This window comes from Pocillopora verrucosa, chromosome 8 (assembly GCF_036669915.1).
Source record: "Pocillopora verrucosa isolate sample1 chromosome 8, ASM3666991v2, whole genome shotgun sequence".
Lineage (NCBI taxonomy): Eukaryota > Metazoa > Cnidaria > Anthozoa > Scleractinia > Pocilloporidae > Pocillopora > Pocillopora verrucosa.
In genome coordinates, this window is record NC_089319.1 from 2,484,569 (window position 1) to 2,508,542 (window position 23,974).

General features: G+C 39.4%; 2 protein-coding genes across 12 annotated transcripts in view; both read left to right on the forward strand.

The window, feature by feature from the left end:
• Window positions 1–23,528, forward strand: part of LOC131770158 (uncharacterized) — a 35,943-nt gene extending 12,415 nt beyond the window's left edge. Inside the window, exons 6-15 of one of the 11 annotated variants that reach the window (XM_066170672.1) lie at window positions 4,411–5,122; window positions 5,463–5,628; window positions 14,146–14,637; window positions 15,451–16,484; window positions 17,331–17,373; window positions 21,796–21,906; window positions 22,032–22,154; window positions 22,582–22,859; window positions 23,266–23,311; window positions 23,433–23,528. In XM_066170672.1, the coding sequence (XP_066026769.1) occupies window positions 4,423–5,122; window positions 5,463–5,628; window positions 14,146–14,637; window positions 15,451–16,484; window positions 17,331–17,373; window positions 21,796–21,906; window positions 22,032–22,154; window positions 22,582–22,858 (2,946 nt within the window). In that variant the 5' untranslated portion in view covers window positions 4,411–4,422 and the 3' untranslated portion in view covers window position 22,859; window positions 23,266–23,311; window positions 23,433–23,528. Of the gene's footprint in view, window positions 1–4,410; window positions 5,123–5,462; window positions 5,629–14,145; window positions 14,638–15,450; window positions 16,485–17,330; window positions 17,374–18,232; window positions 20,926–21,544; window positions 21,907–22,031; window positions 22,155–22,581; window positions 22,860–23,265; window positions 23,312–23,432 lie in introns of those variants that run through there. The other 10 variants (XR_010718434.1, XR_010718435.1, XR_010718439.1 and 7 more) reach the window with 10 other exon arrangements.
• Window positions 59–1,592, forward strand: LOC131778400 (uncharacterized). The gene is made up of 2 exons (XM_066170814.1): window positions 59–271; window positions 405–1,592. The coding sequence occupies exons 1-2, from the start codon at window positions 59–61 to the stop codon at window positions 1,590–1,592; spliced, it is 1,401 nt and encodes a 466-aa protein (XP_066026911.1).
• Window positions 23,529–23,974: the final 446 nt, after the last annotated feature.

Sequence of the window (23,974 nt, forward strand, 5' to 3'; positions counted from 1 at the left end):
CAGGAGGTAATGAGCACTCACACAAAGAAGATCGCTAGGTTACTCTACAAAGAAACGGATGTTGACGAGTAGCCTTGAACCTCATCTTGAACCTCATCTTGAAAGCGATGATTTGAAAGAATTGGCGGCCGCAACCCTACGATCCGTAGCTCTGAATTACATCCAGCGCAAAGTACAGAAACCTCCCAAGACACTTTTGGTTGCCATCGAACAACTGAAACGACGTGACGATATCGTCATCACCAAACCAGATAAAGGATCGGGAGTGGTCGTAATGGATATCTGAATATCTGCGACTATTATCCGAAGCTTCCATCAATGATTCCAGTAAATTTCAAGCTGTTCCCCTGGAAAGGCCCTCGAGTAAAGGTAGACCGCCAACATATTACCACCCCCTCTTAAAGAAAGAGAAAGATTTAGACGCCATTGTTCGTAGAATTCTGCCTAAGTCCATAGCAGATACTGTTCGTCCTACAGGTTCCAGATTAGCACATTTGTACGGCTTACCGAAAACACACAAGGAGCGCTTGGCGATGCGCCCTATACTATCAGCAACGCAAACTTACAACTATGCACTGGCGAAATGGCTCGACACTAAACTTAAGCCTCTCTCTCTGAATCGCTACACAGTAACTGACATTTTTGAATTTGCCGACGAAATTCGCGAATTGGAAATATCAAACGGCGACATTCTGGTTTCTTACGACGTGTCCTCCCTCTTTATCAACGTACCCTTGGATGAAACAATTGAGATACTCGCGAACAGAGCTTTTGACAACGACTGGTTTAATTCAACCTATGACCTGAACCTGACCAAAACGGACCTTGTTGACCTTTTCAGTGTAGCTACAAAAGGACAACTCTTCCAGTATAATGAAGCACTTTACGAACAGACGGATGACGTGGCCATGGGTTCCACCCTTGGTCCCCTGCTAGCTAATGTGTTTATGTCTTCAATTGAAGAAAACCTCGAGCGAGAGGGTAAACTCCCTTCCTTCTATCGAAGGTACGTTGATGATACACTTACTATCATGCCAAATATCGCAACAGCATCTAACTTCCTGGACACGCTTAACAAGGCACGTTCTTCCGTAAAATTTACGATGGAAACCGAATGCAATGGCATGCTCCCTTTTTTGGGCATCCAGTTACTGAACCGATCGCCCCAAATAGAGACAAAGGTGTACGTAAAACCCACGAATTCAAGTCTCCCCTTACATTACCAAAGTCACGTTGACAATCGATACAAACAGGGTTTACTCCGAACTATGCTGGGTCGAGCACATCGTTTATCTTCTTCTTGGTCACACTTCTCAGACGAATGTGACCGATTGAAGACAGTATTCTCGCGTTTAAAGTACCCCAAACACCTCATCGACTCTGCCACCAATAATTTCGTTGACTCAAAGGTTTGTGACCAGCAGCGACCATTATTACCAACTAAAGAGACGGATGACACAATTCGAGTGGTTCTACCATTTAAAGACCAAACCTCAGCAAATTTTGTGAAAGGACAACTCAAGGATCTGAGCCTAAAAGTGAACACCAACATCCAGCCCGTATTTGTCAGCCGAAAATTGATCAAGAACTGAATGTGAAAGAAGCAAAGCCATCGATCGTAAATGAACAGTGTGTTGTTTATAAATACCAATGTGACCTGTGCGATGCAGGTTATATAGGATACACACGCGGACATTTACACAATCGTTTAAAAGGACATAAACAACAATCCTCAGCCATTGCCAAACATTGCAAGAACGTACACGGGACGATCCCTCAGGACCTACTGAAATGCTTGGAAGTTCTTAAGAAGTGCAGGAACAAATTTGACTGCTTATTGTACGAAATGCTTCATATAAGAACTTTAAAGCCAAACCTGAACGTGCAATCGGACTCTATTCGTGCGAAAGTATTTGTATAATCTTCGCACCTATTATGTTAATTTTTCGCGCCACATCGCTTAAATACTGTTATTTGCATGTTTTAAACTTTTACCTTGATAATGGAGTCATGACTACTCCGAAACGTCGGATTTTATCGTTCGTTTTTACCGTTTTATCTTTTAAGAAATCTCTTTTAATAAGAAAGTTTATTAAAGTTTATGAGGCTAATATCAACGTCAATTTCAAGCAGTCTGGTTTTTCAAGCGGATAGATTCGAAAGTTATCAGATTTTTAGGAAAAATTTGTTTCCTCGTGTTTCCCGTATAAAACGTTTAGAATTTGTATAGTATTGCACTAGTTAGTGTGTTTTGAATTAAGTGAAGTTCACCTGATAGTTAAATTTGACAAAAATCAAGATTGTTAACACGTGTCAACGAAGTGACGGATCCTTCAACGATGATTGCCAAAGGTAATATTCTACAATGATAAAAACGAACAAAAGAAGTGGGAACCGAGATAATTCAGGTAGGACTCTAATACTTTGGACCATCATAATATAGTGAAAGAAATGTGAAGTAGCTCATTTTTATTTTAGTCTAATGTCGCATTGGCGAATTGGTAAAAAATGATTACCAGACAAAGTTATGGATAGAAAATACACTGGGATCAACAAAATTTTGTGGGATCAGGGATCAAAATTTTCATCACTTTTGGGATCAGGGATTAAAAATTTGCGTAAAAATACGGGATCAGCGACGAAAAAATATACCTCGTTACGACCCTGATCTCTGGCTGCAAGCTATATGCGAAGGGAGATCGATCACAAATACATCCAGATTATCGCTAAACTCAAATTGTTGGTAGCAACAACTAACAACTAGCTAGCGTTCTCCTCACAGACTCAGCTGGTTCTTAACAAAATTTATGCTTGGATAGCCACCCTTCGCAGAATTAGGAATTTTCACCATAGTAACACTGCGCTGAAATTATCTACGGTACTGACATACATCCTACCAGGCATCGAATATTGTAGCCCTCTTCAAAGAGGAATTAATCACACTTTATCTGACAAATTGAAAATAACGGCAATTATTACACACTCAGAACTGTTTTCCATATACCTTAGTCTATTAGTTACGAGCAGAACTTATCGTAGTATAATCGGGATACGAGTAAGTGTAGGCGCCTGGTCCAAGCTCTCACACCTCTGTTCAAGGCTATCCTAATTATTTAATGAACATGTTAAGTATCGAAAAATTGTTACAACAATCTTGACGGAACTGAATTGCAGAAGACTCGACCAGCAGGCTCCTAATACTAGCTCTATGTTCTCAAGGGGGCCATGTAACAATTTGAGGAATTAAAAACAATGTTTACAAAAACAGCAATTATAAACCAAAACAAATCGAAGTAAGAATGGTTCAAACGTCTAATATACAAGAGTTTTGGTTCGGATTAAGTATATCTCCCCGTAAATAGTCTATTGACAGCCATGATTTGGGAATGCGTCCATGTAAATGTATAACAAATTTGGGCGATTAACGATTTCAAATCATCAATTTGAGTTCTGATTCGAGCAGGCTCCAAATGCTATTTTGTAGGACGTATCTTTTTCTTATATTGCATTCTGACTCTGAAACAATCTACCCACGCATGTTAGGGAGCCTTCAAATCTCAGGAATTTAATTAGGTGCAAGGCCTTAGAAACTTAAGGTGGGCCAGGACGAGTGTGTTGTAAATTTTTTCTGATTAATATGTTGTAGCTGATAACAAAGAAAGACGTTTTTACCATTAATACTTAGGTTTTACCTGTTCTTTATTTGTTAATTTCTTCTTGTTGATACACGTAAATTTTTGCAACGAGCTTTCGTTGGCTCCTTGGTGTCACGTGTTTCAATAAAGTTTGTGAGTTTCTCTCCGTTCTAAATTATTTTTAGAACTTTCGCCATCTGCTCGTTTGAGCATTATTGTTACTCTAACTTCTATTTAATTCGTAGAAGAGTGTCAAAACCATGACAATAAGCATAAGTATCATAACTTTTTGTCTAACTGTTTAATCGTAAATGAAGACTCGCTTACCCTTACAATGTGGTAGACATGGTACCATGAATTCAAGCGACAGATTGAGTTTTATCGAGCTTTCTCTAAAATAAATCGAGAAAAATACCGTGATTTGGTTCTTTTTAGTTCAAAAGAAGTTCAAATGAATCTAAAAAAAATTTCATTTTTGGATGTTCTTTGACACTTACACGCTTTGTTATTTTTGTTTTTTCTCAGTTTTTTTAAGTTTCATCTACGTATTCATCCTTTTTAATTTGTCCCTGGAATTTCCAAAAATAAATTTAAGTCCTTTAATGAACATGTTTTTACTTCGTTATCCTGTTTCGCTGTTCAAATGGGCTATGTTCTGCTTTTCCCTAAAAAACCTTTGGGGTCCCTCAAAAATTAAGCGATTCTCATTTTGCAATTTTATATTTAAAACTTTTGTGTGTCCACTGTTTAGTGTTTTGGTTTATTTTTAATTCAGGAAAAATCCTTCATGGCCTTGGCAGCGCCACCACTGTCTCGTCCAACAAAATGGACAACTAATTACTCCCGGTTATGCAGACTCCTAGTGGATGTCAGTTCCCATATCCTAAGAGAGAAATTTGAAGAGAAGCGTCCGCCAGGAAACCTGGACACGGTTTTATCAAGTCCCTCAGTTTATGCAGTGCTGCAAACACTCAGAACAAGAAAAGTGCTCAATCCATCACAATGGGGAAAACTTTATCCTACCATAAAATCTTCAGTTTCATCTCAGCATTTCGACATCACCTTATTGATAGTTCTACTGAGGAACATTTGTGGTCTTGTTCCTCCAGACACCGGCTGGGATAAACTTCCTCCTGCAGAAGACACAACCCTTGAGGCAGATATCGTTCGCATTAAATGTTACAGAAACACAGTTTATGGTCATGCCAGCCGGGCTTTAGTTGATGACCAAAAATTCAATCAATACTGGCAGGACATTCAAGATGTATTGGTGAGACTGGGAGGAGCTGGTTACCAAAGTGCTATTGATGATCTGAAAAAGGAATGTATGGACCCTGAATTTGAGGAACACTACAGAGAGCTTCTTAAACAGTGGGTGATAGGTGAAGTCAGCGTCAAGGAAAGATTGGATGGAATTGAAGAAAAGCTTGATAAGGGTCTTAAGGCCTTAGAAGTGAAAATGAATGATCATGAAGCAGCAGTTTCAAGTAAATATGTAAATGATATTGAAAATCTTTAAGTGCGTTCATGTTATGAAATGTTTCCTCAATCCGGGCTGTCTTGTGAGTTGAACGTTCGGTGGTTCTTGTCCACCCGTTCATCAGTGTCACAATTAAATGAATAAACATTGACGGTCTTTTGATGAAGAGGATAAATAGAGATTGGGAGACATACGAATTAAGAGGAGTGCTGAGTGAATTCTTAGAAGGGTGGGAAAAACCTCGTTTTTAAACGAGTATCAAGGTCTGTTGAGCAGATTCACTCACTTCCTTCTTGATATTCCAGTTAACAGTGTGTCTTATAGTTTGTTGTTTTTATTTCTGTTAGAAGATTTCACGAAAATGAGGATAAAAAGGGACGTCAATATTCTCATACTGGGAGAGACAGGAGTCGGGAAGTCCACCTGGATCAATGCGATTGCCAACTATAGCAAGTACAACTCCTTAGAGGCAGCAAGAAAGAGCAACGAATTCACCGTCTTAATACCATTCAGGTAACAATTTGTTAGTTTATTGTACCGCTTAGGCTTGTGGCCGATATTGCGCACTCCGACTGGCTTATCGATATTAGAGCAGGGCATTATGCAGAGGTAACGCCCACGGGCCGATTATGGATTATGCAAATTAGAAAATAGCGCAAAATGCCAGGCAAGTACCGCGGCGGTTCTATTTATTGTTTACCATATTACAAGCGTTCCCTCTCTACAAGGCTTATATGCTCAAATTCGCTTTTTGAAAATTCGAACGCTGAAAGCGAGGAGGGCAAACTACGATCCAGGGAGAGTAGACTCCATTTAATACAAAAAGCTTAAGTTTTAGAAGAAGGTACAGTTTTATTTACCTACGAGATTGTACTGGATTAGGGGACGAGGTAAACAAACAAGAATACTTTTAACCTCACTTCTAATATAAGAAACCGTAAAAAATTCGCATTGGAAAGCTGTAATTGACTTGATAACCTTAAAACGAAATATTTTCGATACACTTTGACGGTAAAGAGGTCGTTTATTGACTTACTAGCTGTTAACGCTAGAAGGCTGGAAGGCACAACTGAAGGACAATCAAAGTTTGCCTTGTCGTACATAAAGCTTAAATCGCCAAGAGTAGCCTCAACAATTACCGAAAGTTTAAATTTTTTCACAGGTAGCTTAGTAGTTCTCATCAATAGATTCACTCGCTGTAATGGGGCGGACGCTGACATTAAACTTGAATAACGCCGCGTCGGGGAAATGTCTTATATTAACGGACCTCCAGGCGTCAATCAATCTCAACTGGTTTATTAATTACTGGAAAGTTCGTAAAAACTGCAATACAATAAATTTAAATAGGCTATTACCATACAATAAACGCTAATTGAAATGTCCTAAACTCGGTAATTTAGTGTTAACAACTGGGTTGAAAACGTAAATTAGCCACCGTAAAGAGTAAAAAAGCTGACGTTTCGAGCGTTAGCCCTATCGCTCTGACGAACACGTGTTCAATTCTGTATTTACGGTCAGATTACACCGTTGTCCTCTCAAGCTGTGTTTTTAGTCCACGTATTGATCTCCTGACCAAGTTAAATGGTGTCAGAAGTGAAGTCCGAATAGAACTGTCGCTCGTGGCCTTGTTGGAAGCAAACTTGGGGAGTTTTGTTAGCAATTTTATGTGCAAAATCGTGTCAACACTTCCGCGATATACCCAACCGGGTGCGGAGCAAGCCATCCCGCTTCGACTCAAAATTCTTCGGGTACACAGTCCAGTGTGATAACTGTTCCTGTAAACATACCACTTCCAGTAAAGTTGGATTTAAGCGGTGGAAACCTCCTTGTCAAGTGGCATCGATTCAGTCGAGCGTGGTCAAATTTTGAAATCGTGGCCCAGCTTAAGGACTCGGAAAATCTGGATCGGAACAAGGAACGAAGGACCGCCACGTTACTTGCGTGCATTAGCTTGGATGCGTTAGGTGTTATTGATGCTATGGAATTTGAGATCGAAGACCAAAGAAAAGATCTAGTAGTGATCCCAGAGAAGATGGAAAAATACTGCAGTGGGAAGTGCAATGAGACCTATGAGAGGTATGTTTTCAATCGTAGAGACCAGGGGATCAACCTCTTGCAGGAATTGTGGTAATAATGAGGAATATGAATATGTGGTTGAGATCGAGGTAAAAGAGGAGGTTAGTGCATTAGCCTAAAGTGGACGCCCTACCTAAGTCTTTGCCACCCAGCTTGTCAATGGAAAGGAGAAGTCTCGACAGGACAGTGGATCAACTGTAAAAATTATGACTGATGAGACGGTGACGAGGCTCTGTGGGCACAACAGCTTGAATGAGTCAGAGAAAACCCCAGTGACTCTGGTAATGTACAACCAGTCAGAAGTTAAACTTTTGGGCAAGTGAAGACTCAAGGTTGTTAACCTAAAGAACAATAACCTAACCTAAAGAACAATAAAAAGTGCAGCATTGAGTTCCTTATTGTTAGTGGTGAAGCATGAACATCTTCAATCGCTAACTATTAACAAACAGAATATCCTCGCTGTGGACTCGGATGGTGTGAAGAGTAACGGTTCTAAGGTGCAAGACTACAATGTCGCAATACAAGGATGTGTTCACTGGAGAAGGCAAACTGGATGGACAACTCCATCTGGAGAGCGACAAGAATGTCTATCCAGTCCAGCTACCTACACAGAGAGTGCCAATTGACCTCAGAGAATCTTTAAAACAAGAATTGGACAGATTATCAAATACTAGAGGGATTCGAAAGGTCGATACACAGACTGAGTGGATTTTAGCAAAGAAGAATGGCAAGGTGGGGCTGTGCACTGCCCCGAAACCCTTAAATGAAGCTCTATGCAGAAATCATAACTCTTTACCCACAATAGATGATGTGCTGCCTCTCCAATCAGCGGCCTGTGAGTTCACAGTACTTGATGCGAAAAATGGGTTCTGGCACGTACAGTTGGATGAGCCAAGCAATTATGCAACTACTTTCGGAACACCATGGGGCCAGTATCGCTGACCTCGTATGTCATTTGCAGTATCACCAGCTCCAGAGGAATTTAAGAGAAGGATTGATATTGCACTAGAAGGGTTACCAGAGCAGACGACATTCTGGTCTTTGGAGCAGGAGACACGGATGAAGAAGGCCTTGAAGATCACGACCGAAACCTGAGAGAGGTGTTCAACCGCTGTCGACAGAAAGGTATCAAGTTGAATTCAGAGAAGATACAGTTAAGGTAGAAACAAGTTAACTACATGGGACACATTATATCTTCAGTGGGTCTCGGCGCTGATCCAAATAAGCTGAAAGCCATCAACGAAATGCCGCCCCCTCCTGATAAGGCAAGCGTCCAGAGAGTACTAGGCACAGAGAATTACGTGCCGAAGTTTACACTCAATCTAGCAGATTTGGCAAAGTCACTGAGAGACCTTGTCAAGAAGGAAAATGAGTTTGTATGGGAGGAAGGAGTTTATGGCAAGTACCTAGAGTAAGTAAAGCAAGTATTAACCCAAGTGCCTGTGCTCAAGTTCTTCGATCCTCGAAAGAAGCGGTGCTTCAATGAGATGCCTCCTTGAGTGGTCTGGAGGCCTGTTTGCTACAAGAGGGGCACCGACCCTGTTGCGTATGCTTCGAGGGCCCCCACTCCTACGGAAACTAACTATGCGCAGATCGAGAAAGAGTCATTGACATGAGATCACCAACAGAAATCGAGATTGAGCATGTAGATATGATTGCATTTGTTCCCATTCGACAATTAACTCTCTTAGAAATCAAAAGTGCCACGGAAGTTCATGCAGAGCTTCAGGCACTAGCCACTTTGATCAAGCAAGGTAGAAACAAGTTAACTACATGGGACACATTATATCTTCAGTGGGTCTCGGCGCTGATCCAAATAAGCTGAAAGCCATCAACGATCATCATTTTTGATCTCATATCAGTATACGCAAGCCTCTGCAATCAACGGAAGACGAAAACGATCCGCCATCTTGGCCTGTTGTGGCATGTGCGAGGTTTTCATGCGACCAGGATATGTTACTATGCGAACTCGCACTCAACATTCCATCAAATGCGACTCTACACAAGTGGGGACATCGACATAAATCCTGGTCCAGATGAATGTTCAGTGTGTAACAAGCGTGTTGCCCGAAATCATCGAGCGGTAAATTGCGATAACTGCAACATGTGGTGTCACATAAAATGTGCCTCGATCAGGCCAAGCGAATATAAGAACTATCAAAGACTTCCTTCATTTTCCTGGTGGTGTCCGATTTGCCTTTGGTCGTCTTTACCATTCGACAATGAGACAAACCTAGATTGCTCATCTGACTCGCATCTTTATCCATCTTTCGAAGTGGACCTGCAACTACCAACACTAGGTTGCTCATCTGATTCGCATCTTTATCCATCACTCAAAGCGGACTTGCAACTACCAGGTTTGAAGATCTCACACATCAATGTAAATGGTCTTCCTAACAAGTTATTGGAAATTAAAGCTCTTTTACTTTCGATGAATTTTGACATTTTAGCCATAACTGAATCCCATCTAGGTAAGGATATTACTGACGACGAAATCGCCATTACTGGATACAAAACTGCTCGATGCGATCGAAACGATGGCCGAAAAGGCGGTGGCACGGTCATCTACTTTGCTGAATACTTAGATGCATATGAGCGTCGAGACATAAATGTAAACAACTCTCTAGAAGCTGCGTGGATTGACGTTACGGTGGCGTCTCAGAAACTTCTAGTTGCTTCAATGTATCGCCCACCCGATGACACTACGTTTTTAAATAAATTTTCTTCTACTTTGGATCGCATATGGATGAAACGAACGAATATAATTTTATTGGGGGACTTCAATTTTAATCTTTTGCCTAAATCCAGGGACACAGATTCTTCAACCTGGAAATTCCGTCAACTTTTGAATAGATTTAATCTAAAGAATGTCATCAACAAGGCAACAAGGATCACTGACACCTCCACAACGCTGATTGATTTGGTGATTTGCTCTGACACCTCAAAAATTTCTCACCAGGGTGTTTGTGATTTAGGAATCTCAGATCACCACTTAATATATGCAATCGTAAATCTCAAAAGAAAACGTCAGAAACCAACGCTCAAAACAGTCTACGATTATAAAAAAGTAGATCTAGACTCATTAAGAACGGACTTTGCTGCAGCCCCATGGAGTATCTGCAATGTCTTTCACAATCTGGACGATGCTACTTGGGCTTGGGAGTATTTATACAAGGACATTATGAAATCTCACCTTCATGCTCGACGAGTAAAGATAAGAAGAGGGGGCCTACCCTGGATGAACTCTTCCATACGTAAAGAGCTGAACAAACGCTACAAATTACTCCTTAAAGCACAGAAAACACCGAAGGGCTCACAAGCCTGGATAGATTACAAGAAGGCAAGAAATAAATGCACCAAACTCCTTAGATTAGCGGAATCAAGTTATTGGCTAACAAAATTTAATGAGACAACCTCTGCTCGAGATTTTTGGAAGACAGTAAGATCTTTCGAGGGAAAACAAACAGCTACAAATATCGGACCGATTAAAGATAGTTCCGGAGTTATTCACGCAGACGATACATCAAAGGCCAACACTTTAAATTCCTTTTTTGTCAATGTTGGAAAATCCCTCTCGAAATCAACACAAGATTCTTCAGTAAACTCTCCTTGTCAGTCCGCAAGAAAAAACAGTGCCTCTCTTTATAACATAGCCCTTAACAGAGATCTTTTAAAATCTTCTCTAAGGTGTTTGAAACCTGGCAAGGCGAGTGGACCTGATGACATATCCAGCAAAGAGCTGTACCTTATTGGAGACGCATTTTTGGATTGCTTTATGCCACTGGCTCAAAGAAGTATTTTGGAATGCAAACTCCCCAGCCAGTGGAAACAGGCACAGGTAAAATGTCTTCACAAGAAGGGGAATACTCTCGACTGTGAAAACTACAGGCCTATTTCCCTTCTCAGCATTCCGGGCAAGCTATTGGAGAATGTTGTAAGCCAACAACTTGATAACTTCTTATATAGCAACAATCTGATCTCCTTAAATCAATGGGGCTTCAGAAAAGGAAGCTCACCCGAGCTGCTCTTACTTTCCGTTACAGAACGATGGCGTTTAGCCTTGGATGAAAGCAATATTATTGGCGTAGTCTTTATTGATTTTCGGAAAGCGTTCGATTGCGTCAACCACACAGTTCTTATGGATAAATTACACTCTATAGGTATTAGTGGCTCTTTTTACGATTGGCTCTTAAATTATCTTGATAATCGTAAACAATTTGTCACCGTAAATGGTTCAAACTCAGAATTGTTGGAAATAGATACGGGTGTACCCCAAGGGTCTTTACTTGGTCCTAGACTTTACAGCATTTACTCAAATGATCTGCCCGGAGCCACAACGAACGCTTCCGTTGAAATGTTTGCAGATGATACTACTGTTTTTTGCATTGGAAATACTGTTGATGAAGTTTTATTTAAGATACAGAAAGCGATCGTTGACTTAAACAAATGGGCTAAGGATAACTTCATGACTATTCATCCCGCAAAAAGTGAACTAATGTTGTTATCAAAATCAAGATTCATCGGACCCCTACAGAAAATTTGTTTAGGGCAAAATGAGTTATCATTTGTTTCCAAAGCTACATGTTTAGGGATTCTTATCGATAATAAACTCTCTTGGTCGCCACATATAAAATCTTTGAGCAAACGTTTTTCGGCAAGAGTGAAGAAACTCAAACACCTAAAAGGACTCGACAATCGCCTCTTAGAGTCAATTTATTTCAAAGGTATCATTCCAAGTATTGCGTATTCTATTGCATTATGGGGATCTTCTAAGTCACTTCAGACACTGGAAGACATTCACATTGGAGCCGCGAGATTTATTTTTAACCTAAAGGAATCTACCCCCAATACTGAAGTTCTGGCAGCGACAAAATGGAAGTCCTTATCATATTTCTATAAAAAGAGGATTGCCACTATATCCTATCAGGCATTTTACAATAGAGCTCCGGCTGCTATAAGCTCTTTGTTTACTAAACACTCTCCGTTGAGAAATCTAAGGGACAATCTGAAGCTATTCGTGCAACGCCCTAAAAGTGACTTCCGTCGATCTTCTTTTTCTCACCATGCGTCTGTTCTATGGAACAACTTACCCGTGTACTTGAAGAGCAAACCGAACATTGTTTCTTTCAAATCTGCTCTCAAAGCAAAATCCGACATTTTAGATAAAATAACATTTAATGGTTTACAGGGACTAAATAAAGACGTTGTAAATTACATATATTAAAGCTATTTTACTACTTTTATTTATTTTATTACTTTTTATTACTACTGTAAATTAACTGTATATTATCTTACTAGGTCTTACATCCTTTCTTACTTACCATAATTTCGCAACTTGTTATTGTTATTATTTAAATTTTGTAGACACTCTTTAGTTTTGTAGGTCCACATCAGCTTTTTAGCTGCCATTTATCGACCTACGTGACAAATAAAGTATGTATGTATGTATGTAAGGTCAGAGAGCAGGGCAGATGTACTACTCAAGTTGCAGGGATACTTTCCTTTCAGAGAAGAACTGTTCATACAGGACGGTGTCGTGTTCAAGGGTGAACGAATTATAGTACCATCTACCCTAAGGCAATCAACGATAGACAAAGTACATGCCAGTCACCTGGGTGTTCAGGGGTGTCTAAGGAGAGCTAAAAAAGCTTTCTACTGGTCAGGCATTTACAAGCAAATTACAGAGTTCATCTAAAGGTGCAGCATTTGCAACAGGTACAAGCCAGTACAGCAGAAACAACCTTCAGTATGTTACGAAATACCAACATGACCATGGCAGAGCATCTCAGCCGACCTGTTTGAGCTTAACGGCACCGACGACCTGGTTACCACTGACCATTACTCTAATTTCTTCGTGTTAGATATGCTGACATCTAAGACCGCCAGAGGGTTTATTGGCAAACTAAAGCGGCACCTTGCAAGACATTGGCTTCTGGACCGTATCACCACGGACAACGGACCACAGTTTGACTTAAACGTGTTTCAGAAGTTTGTAGCAGAGTATCAGTTTGAACATATTAATTCTTCGCCACGATATCAGTAGTCCAACGGTAAGGCGGAGAACAGTGTTAAAACAGCAAAGGACAGCTTGAGGAAAGCTACTGATGCTGGCCATGACCCTCACCTACCACTACTGAACTTTAGGAACACCCCATCCGAAGGGATGGACAGCACTCCCGCACAGCGTCTCTTCGCACGCAGAACCCGCACTTCCTCCCCATGGCTAGTCATCTGCTTCAGTCAAAAGTTATTCCTGATCTGAAGCTTAAATTGCAATAAAGGAAACATAAGCGCTTCCTTCTATTACGACAGAGGAGCTAAGGGGCTGCCACCACTCTAAGTCAGAGATGTGGTGCGGATGCGACCCTTAACATATCAGCCAAAATGTTTTAAAACGCAAGTTAGTCGTCAGGTAGCGGTACGCTGCTATATAGTTAGCACAGAAGGTGGTAGACTTTACGGCCGCCGAAATCGTTCACATCTTAACAAAGTTCCGGAGAACTTCCAAGGGATGCTAGACGAAGATAAAGCGCAGTCAAAGGTCGATACTCAGATTCGTCCACGTGCAAGGAGATCTACTATTGTTTTGTTGTTTCTTTATTGAAAGAAGGGAGATGTAACGATGTCACTATCTTATTAATAGCCTCTACGGGCTTGCGCACTACAATGAGAACTTATATATCCCGGATGCATACACGCGCGTTCGATTCTGTATTGGCAAAAGCCAACTTGCGGTCAGGTGAAATCGTTTTATCATCTATCATTTAGTCCACGTAATGATCTCCTGACTAAGTGACACTATTGTCTATTTTGATTCTGATGTGTAGCAAAAATAGTAACGTCACAGCTTAGAATCATTTTATGTTTAAACCGCACAGACAGCTGGTGACACACCAGACTAAAAATAATAATATGAAAGAGAAGAGATCGCTAATTAAACATTTAATATTTCAGCTTTACCTATACAACTAAAGAAGGAGAAGAGAAAGCCATTTCCTTTGGTCATGATGCGAATGAAGTTTGTTCTATCGGTCAGTCTGCCACTCAGTTCGCTCGTGAGCACACGTTTGAGACAGACATTGCCAGGTTCCACCTAATTGATACTCCAGGAATCGGAGACTGCAAGGGAATAAAAAAGGACAAAGAAAACTTTGCCAACACATTGGCCTACCTAACCAATTACGAAAAGATTAATGCGGTGGTTGTTCTCTTAAAGTCAAACAATTCACGGTTGACTGTGTCCTTCCAGTTCTGTGTGTTAGAGCTGCTGAGACATCTTCACAAGTCCTTGGTATCTAACATAATATTTGCCTTTACTAACTCGAGAGGAACTTTCTATCAGCCTGGAGACAGCCTACCAGTTCTTAAGAAACTCCTGAGTGAACGTATGATTGGAATTGATGTCTCACCCTCCAATTACTTCTGCTTCGACAACGAAGCCTTCAGGTATATTTAACCATAGGCATATTTGATCGGGGCCCTCTATAGCCTGACTGTGACCCGTGGGAGACCTCTTCCAAGACACCACTTTTAACCAAAAAGCAAACCTTCCTTGACTGAAAAGTCCAAAACCTACCCTCCCCAACGCTCAGCCGATTATAGTGTGCCTGTAGATTGAAAGGGGCTTCTCAGCTCAGTTTGAAAATGCAGTGTTTTGCCAGACTGGCCATCATGCCTATTGTCCTGACACTGCTCGTTCAGTAGGCCAATAGCTAGAGGGTGGTTTAGCGTCAAAGGCATCGGATTTGCGAAGGGCGTTTCTATTAACATTGCAAACACCTAACACCTAGGTTATTTTACTTACTTACTAGTCAAAGGGGTTTGCTTTTTGATAAAAGTGGAAATCTTGGGATAGGTCTCTTCAGCCTGTTGTAGTATTCGACTGTCTCATAAGATTCGCGGTGAGGCTCATGCCTTGTGGCAGCTCTGCCAATGGCCCAGATCATGTGAGAAAAGAGAGAAGAACAACTGTACACTGTTCCGTTGATTTAATGCTAAGTTTCGACCTTCTTCAAATTTTAATTTGCTCCTCTTAATTCGTATGTTCCTGACGAAGGCCGTAGCACGAAACGTAGTATTATATCGCCGGAACAGGTTAGAGTTGTTCTTCTCTCTTTCGTGATTTGCACATACTTAACATTTTGGAAAAGATATCCGTATCTTCCTGGATCCTTCAACTGGGAGCTACTCGGTCGATAGCCATTTCATTCTTTCTATTGTGTGTATATAGTGTATATATTATATATTTGTTCTCGACAGATTTCTTGCCTGCAACAAGAAAGGAGTTGAATTTGGACAGGAACAAATTGATAGCTTTTCAAAGAGTTGGAAAATGTCATGTGAAACTACTATCAAGCTCTTCCAACGAGTGATGGAAATGGAGCCCCACGACACAAAGCAAACGCTAAGCCTAAACGATGCAAGGAACTACGTGCTGGCCTTAAGCAAGCCAATGGGGGAAGTTTTTGAATTAATTCAAATGAACTTGGAGAAGATTGAACGTGCTGAAAACACATGCAAGGCTTTTGACAATGACATTAACTCTTTCAAAATGTCACTGAAGTTTAAAGGGTACGATCTGAAGGTTTTGAAAATAGACTATCCCATGACTGTTTGTGCAGCCGAAGAATGCAAGAAATATGTATTTGTTGGTGAGGAAAATGTGAAACGTACCGTCTATGAAAAAATCTGCCATGATCATTGTTACTTACAAGGGGTAATGGTTGAGAGTATCGGAAACGATAAACTGTTCCATTGCATCGCAATGTCTTCGGGCAGTTGTTTGAAATGCTCTCACAACTACAGAACGCACATGCATATCGAATACAAAACTTCTCTGATAGAGAAGGAATTCTTATCCAAAGAAGTGCAGAAGAAAATTTTGGATAAGCAAGACGAGAAGTCTCAGAAGAAAGAATTTATCGCTGTGTTGGCTAAGAAGAGCAAAGAGCTTGCATCTGAAAGGGATTGCATCTTAGAGTGTGCCACCTTTTTCGGCGCCTTCCTCAAAATGAATGCAATCGTCCCTTATAACGACTCCTTTCGTGATTACATGGAATTGCTTATCAGAAATGAAGAGTGTAAGGAGGAGGAGATCAGAGATGACGAGAAGATCAAGAAGTTGAAAGAAGACCTGCGGGCATACAAAGAGGAGGTAGAGGTTTTAAGAAATAGTGTGGCATCACAACCCCGCGACGGAGAGTTCAAAACCGATTCCATAGAAGAGATCAGTGTCCGCAAAGAAAAGCTTTGTTCTCTGAAACACAATGGAAGGATACTAAGAGAAGCTCTAGGTATGATGATTTTAGTTTGCCAAGCGTTATTATCATCACTTTTTCGAGCGATGTGTTGCATTTTGCGGGCTGAAATGGAGATTTTGGTGGGTTAAAATGTATTTTAGCCCGCTTGCTCGCTCACTTTATTGATTGTTCAGACTGTTTTGTAGTTATTTCGTTCAGTTTTTTCTTCAAACCCCCTAAAGTAATACTGATAGTAATTCAGTTTATGATCTTTGGTATTGATATATTTGGGCCCATTTCAGAGTCATTTTAACCCTCGCCTAGCGGCTCAGACTTAAATGATTTTGGGTGGGGCCCAAAACATATTTATGCCAAAGAAAATAAACTGTGTTGTTTTATCAATGGACTCGATGACCAGCTGCTACCCAGGAGAAAGCGGCGGAAATCGATCGAACTTAGATTTTTAGTAAAATCATAAGACATTTACAGCGAGCCAGGGTTTCACTTCCTAACATTCGACCTCAACGGGTTTGATTCTCCAACGGAGAATGACTTTTAAGGATCTTGCCTAATTCGCGTGAAGGGAAACATTATTACGATCCTTCCTCTAGTGCAGATAAGCAGAAGGGATACTCGTATGGAAAGGTTTGCATATCGACATTATCGCGGTATAAATCGGGTGAGATTTCAGCAAATGGTGAACTTCTACATCATTTTCGGTCTATCTGTATCATGATGGATTGACCTCTGGACCACGCAGGTCCGTCCATGTATAGATCCAAGGCATTTCGTAGATATGACTGAAAACAACTGTTACATATTATCGATAGATAAATACAGGGTAAACCTGTTATAAAAGACGGAAGATTTACTTAATTATACTCTCTGCTTCTGCTTTAGATGGTGTCATGTCGGCCAGGCAGAGAATGCACGAAGAAGAAAGGTAAAGGCAAATAAAGAGAATAACTAGACTAAAACCTCCATACATGTAAGCTGCAATTGATCCAAATAGTGTCAAATCGCGCTGCCATTTCAACAAATCTTTGGTTTTCACGTGACGTCACAAAGATCCAAAAGCAACAAGTGCTAGTACAGTTTTACCTGCGATATACAAAAGACCTCTTAAACATTAACTTCATGGGAAGTTTTCAGCGTCGTGAGGTCTTCATTTTGTAAATAGAGTTATTTCTAATTTAGTAGTTTTTTTGTAGCCCGAAATTGAAATAGCAGCCTGTAAAATGCCAATTATAGCACCGTGCGGAAAAGAGCAACGCGCATAAATTATGATTAATCAAGCAATAGGAACCAGGCTTCGTCGAACTGCACAAGCCTTTAGTTTCAATTTTCAGCATTCATCATGTGTTACCTTTGACTGAAAAAGTAGACTGTGGCAGGAATATCAAAGTACCCAGTGATTGTGCACGATAATTGAGTAGAAAACCGCCTTGCTAAATTAGACTTGGCTATTGGATTGCGTGATAGACTGTAGAATGGGCGTAATTTTTTGGCGTTTTTCAGTCGAATGGAGGCAAGCTCGAGGCGGCACGAAGTGCGAATCACAGCGCTTCCTCCTTATTTTTTATTTGTTTAGTTAGAAACTCTCATCATAGTGAAGCAAGAGCTTCTCTCGATAAATTGGCTCCACATTGGCTCGAGTTGCTGTAAGGTTCGAGTCATCGTAAGTCAGCTTAACTTGACATCATGTTGCACGGTAACCTGATTTTGGCATCACTTAATACATCTAACCTAAAGCGGGTTTCTTGAAATGCTTTATCTTTAATGCGAATCAAATCTCTTTTTAGGAAAAGCCAATTTCAAGTCAGTACCCATGGCAATCAATGGTTCTTGGAACTTATTCAAAAATTGATCAGGACGAGACCCATAGTGAACAGTGATGTTAATCAATAAACGACACAGGCACATTCGGAGAAAAGAATGCCGAGTGCTCCCAATCGGAGTCCACCTCACGACCTTCTGATCAGTACTTCGGATGTTCTACTACTGAGCTATAGAGGATACTCGTAGCAGGTTCAGTAGGCCACTTAATTCGGTCCGTAATGACAAACTTTATATAGCCAACCACTGTATTTTCAAACTGTACGTCCAGTACACATGACGTTAGTTGAAACAGAGGATTAACAGACTAGTTAGATTATTACATACAACCTTTCAAAGGGAATTTTTCAGATAATGGGAGAGTAAATTAACTTTTTTCTGTTTATCTTGTATATCAGCAAAGGAAAATAATAATCCCAACCTTTTTTATAGGTATCAGTAATACAGGTCTTTTATCTGGCGTTGGCGCTAAAAAGAGATTTGATTCGCATTAAAGATAAAGCATTTCAAGAAACCCGCTTTAGGTTAGATGTATTAAGTGATGCCAAAATCAGGTTACCGTGCAACATGATGTCAAGTTAGGCTGACTTACGATGACTCGAACCTTGCAGCAACTCGAGCCAATGTGGAGCCAATTTATCGAGACAAGCTCTTGCTTCACTATGTACGACATTTTACATTTGGTATGCTTATGTTTCCCTTTTTCTAGAAAAAAAGGTTTTGACTGAACAAGACTATTTTTTCAAAGTTACCTATGCTTAGGAATATCAGCAATTTCACCCGTCATAAACATTTCAAAAGTCAAATTGCTTTATTTGAGGTTTGATTTAAGACCATCATGCATATGTTTTCATCACCACTAACTCGGTCCTGTCCCTACAAACGGAAAGCATTCTTCGTTGTCCAGGTCCTGTTTTGACAGCAGCCGCTATGGAAAGACAGTTTACAAATTACTTATTATTGGAACCAACACAGTTGCCAGCTCCCAGTTAGCTTGTTAGCTCAGTTGGTAGAGCACTGAACCGGTATCGCAGAAGTCATGGGTTCAAATCCCGTCACTATGTACAAGCTTGAATTTTTTTTTTCCAGGCCTTCTTTTCACTACTGCTTAAGTAGTGTTCATTACTGCGAATATTGCCTTCATATTCACGTCTTTATCCTCAGTTCAAATTTATGACTTTCATATATTCACAGCCGTTTATTACCGAGTTAGCTTTAACATAGCTCATGTATACTTTGTTTGGCCTTGAAGGTAGTAGCGATAGACTTTCATCACACATCGGCAATTTCGATATCTTGGACAATGAAAACTTGTTCGTCGTACCTTTGTTTTGCGCTGCGAAGCAAAGCCTGCGAATTCTTTAAATTTAATGCAAATTTGTGGGTGCGAGATAAGGGTCTAATTAACAACCTCCAAACAATATCCCCAGGTGTTTGCCTTTCTTATTTCGCTCGGTGTGTTTCACTTCAGTATTAAACCGAGGTAAATCTACGGCTATCATGGTCAACTTAACCTAAGTCAGGCTTCTTGTTGGCCATGCTTAAGAAATTTCGTTTTCCTGTGATGTGTTTTTATTCACAATAGAGACAGTAGATCACATAATATCTGTGTAAGTTCGGATAAATTAGGTTTTTTTCTTTCTTTCTTCGATATTTTAGTTTTTGAAACCTATGCTCTCTTCGATGACAAAAATGATAACATTAAGTACACAAACTGTCCCATCTCACCACCCAGCCGAAAAAGTAGCTCTTGCATGTACGCATGCCTATGTTTATACAGGAGTTGCGATGCTGTTAACCCTTTAACTCCCAAGATCTGATTGTTCATTCTCTCCTCCAGCTTTTACATTATTTCTGGTAAATAAGTTAGGAGAATTTGGTGCTACATCAAGATGACAACTTCTACCTGTTAAGTTTGGGTATTCTTATTTCTATGTGTTGGATAATGAGTGATTAACTCGTTCGGTGCCACGCTTACTGTTGTCTCCTTCGCAGCCGTTGTTTGGTCTCGTCACACAACGCACTCTATTTCCCGTATCCTTTGCAGAAACGTTATACGTCGTGACTGTGTTACACAATATAGTAGCTTCCAGTCCTCCTTTTATTAGCTTTCCGATTTTGTTATCCAGTGTGTCGCAACAAGTTTCAATGTTTTGAATGCTTTTGAAAGGTTCACTGCAGAGCCTGTAGATCGATGGCAAAATTTCCAGTTAAATTGTACGTTTACGACCTCTCTAGAGGTATGGAAAGACAGCTGTCACCTTTTATACTTGGTAAGCGTGATAATGATAGAAGACTGCTTATTTTAATTTGCGAGAAATATCCCAGCTGAAATATTTTTCAATTTTGTGTTTCGCATGTACACTGTGACTCAGCAAAGATGCGACTGTTAAGCGCTTAATCCTTTGGAATAAAAGCTCAGTGTTACTAAGTTTACTAAGTTTACTAAGTAAAATTCAGGGCAAATGAAACATTTATCCGTCTTCTTCTTTTTGATTACACCACAGCTGTTAGGTCTGTTCATTCAGTATATAGATGTGATACCAAGCCAGCTTAATTAATACGTCATCATCTACATCAACATTTATTAAGTTGGTAAAATCTGTACAGACATCACACCAACTATTAGTTATTTTTTCTGCAAATCCATGGAAATTTGGTACGTGCCCTTTTTTTTTTCTGAATAGAATATTGGCTGATTTTTTTTAATCCTGGCCTAGAATAATTATAGTTAAGACTTAAACTGTATTGTGTTCTCTATTATTCACATCAGTAGTGTGATTATGATTTATAATTTTTAGTTTACCTTGGCACTTAGCTATTCGTACAAGGTTTTAAAAAGCTATGAACAAAGAGCATTGCTTGTTTTGAGGTGTTTGATCAGAATCAATCATTTTTAGCATTGCATACACTGTATAATTACCTTCTCCAATTTAGTCCAAAATTATCACTAAGATCTGAACACTAATTCTCTTAACATTTAGCAGTAAATTAATTTTGGCTGTTCCTGAGAATTTGTTGCAAATCAGGCCAATATGTTGATAATTGGAGAGATTGCTTCTGTATGACCCGAGAGCCTCAGAATAGATATGACTTGTAATCTTGTTTCTCGACTACTTAATGTCAATCTGCAATTAATTGCAAGTGATCACATGTATGTATTTTTTTTGTTTGTAAATTAAATTTACTTTTTGTTTGATTCAGGACCAAGTGTGTACTTAAAATGATGTGTTATTTTCTTGTGCCTTCTTTTGATTATTTTTAAATACATCTTTTAGGCATACAGGCCTGGTGTGTTATGGTGAGGAGTTTTTGTCTCCCGGTATTTAATATCTTAATCTTTTCTCTAACTATAGTAATTCAAGAAATACTGTAAGGTCTTAAAGTAAATCTGGACACCTGGTTCAACTTTGAAATCTGAACAAGACATTGTTAATTTCTGGTAGCATGACTACTACAGCTTTCTTTTCCCTTTTACTTGTACCATAGGTTACTTACTACTGATTGAAACAATTCCTTTTTTTGTCAGGGTGGAACAATTCTTGGTAGTCCAGATGAGGTTTTTGATCTTGGTGATACAGAAACAACTCAAGATCTTTTCATTGATTTTTTTAAGTGCAGTTGGACAACAAGATTTTAGGTACATGTTGATTCCCTTTATTTTCTATTTTTCAGAAAACTTGCAAGTAAATAAAGCTCTCTAAATAAAGCTATTGAAATCACTTAACACTTGCTGCTACCTTTTTGTTTTGAACTAATTATTAGAGGAGAAAACTACAACTTGTTTGAACACAACTGCAACACCTTCTCATCAGAAGTTGCCATGTTCCTGACTGGGAATAAAGTACCACAACATATTCGAGACCTTCCCTCAGGAGTTCTGAAAAGGTAAATGCATACAGTAAACAACTATTACTAACAGTAATGATAGAATCATTTTTATACAGTATGCAAGTTGATTTGTTGACACAGGACAGCCTTATGTTTGAATTGGTGACCAATTGTGGTGAAGATCTCAGACTTTGAATACAGGGAAAAAGGGCAGGAAGAAGGGTGTATATGAAGAAGTGAAAAAAATTTAGTAGACAAGTGTGGTTTCTACTGTTTGTGGGAGGGAGCATCGATTGGGAGCCTAATGGGGGTGTAATATACAGCTAGGGGGTCTGAGGATACTAAGAATTTTGACCATGAGGCAGGGTAATTTTTGTTTTCATTTTTGCAATGGCCCCAGTTTAGTCATGGTAGATTCATTCTTAAAAATTAATATATTGTTTGGTGATAATCAATAAATAACTGTTGAACTGAATTTTTCCAGTTCATTTGGTCAGATGATAAGACCCATCACAGACTCTGTATCTGTGAGGCCTTCAGGAGGCACATCAATATCCCCTGCACCATCAACATCAACATCAAGAGCACCAAAATCAATATCTGAGCCAAGAAATAGTTCCCCTGGAAAGACTAGGCAAAGGAAACCACCTGATGGCTGGCTCTCTTTGGATGTGTTGCATCATTCTATTGAACAGCTTCCAAACCAGCAGCTATGCAAGTTAAAATATAAGTTTGTGCTCACTGGCATGTACAGTTGCTAAGGTAGTACATATACACAATGTACATAGCACATGTTGAAAGTGGATTGAGTTTGTCCTAAATTTCTTAAAACTTTTATAATTCCTCTATATACAATATGTAACCCAAAAGGAATTTTAAGTAGTATTTCAAACCATAGATCAGCTGAAAACACCCATATATACCCAATATGTACACCAGTATTTTGGAAAAGCTCCATGAATCTATGATGACCTTATTTTTAATAATTGATAATTAAAATTACTTTTTACAGACTAAGTAAGCTTGATTCTTGGGGCTAATACTGTCATACTAATAACTATTTGAGATTAACAAATAGAGTAAATATTATCATTCACCAAGTAACTTAATAGGGACTTACATTTGTACTGTATTTAATTAACTTTTTTTTTTTTGGCTCAAACTCTAGTCAAGGCGCCATATCAAAGAAACCTAATGTTTACAAGGATGTTAAAGTAAGTCTTAAGATGATATGGTGATAAAAAATATATGTTCATATGCTCTGCACCAAGTTTTAAATGAAAGTATTTTTCTGGTTATTTCCTATGATATGTATATATTTGTTTGTCTCCAAAGGGGCCATCATCGATATCTGATCTGAGAGACTGTTTTAAAAAAATAGAATTGTCGGATGAAGATCTAATTTACCTTGATGAACTTAAAAGATGCTTTGAAGGTGAAAACCTTTCAAAAGCGAATGAGAGCCAAATTAAAAAATTAGGTAAGTTATATTCTGTAATAGATTTCCTACTGAATTGAGCCATGCTTCAACAGTAACCAGATTCTTAGTATTATACAACTATCAAACCCCTCTTTTATTTAAAAAGATATATCACTTTAGTGGGCAATAAAATACTTATTCAGATATCAATGAATGATCTACATTCCTATTAATTAAATATTGATTTTTTTTCTTCAGATCAGCTTATTGATAAATACCTGACAGAGGAAGGCAATGAGGCACTACATCTCACTTTAAAACTTCAGTCTGCAGTTGCTATCACAGTGAGAAAAATTGTTTTCATCCTCCAAAGGTGAGATGATTGACATAAAATCAATATTTTGTTAACTAAGAACATATTCCATCCCATTTTCTTGTACTTCTATATGTTTTTACA

Excerpts from the sequence above, each read along its gene's own strand:
- LOC131778400 (XM_066170814.1), top strand. The coding sequence starts at position 59 with ATGTTGACGAGTAGCCTTGAACCTCATCTTGAACCTCATCTTGAAAGC. Across the intron at positions 272-404 it reads ATAAAGGATCGGGAGTGGTC|AAAGAGAAAGATTTAGACGC; the intron begins GTAATGGATATC and ends CCCCTCTTAAAG.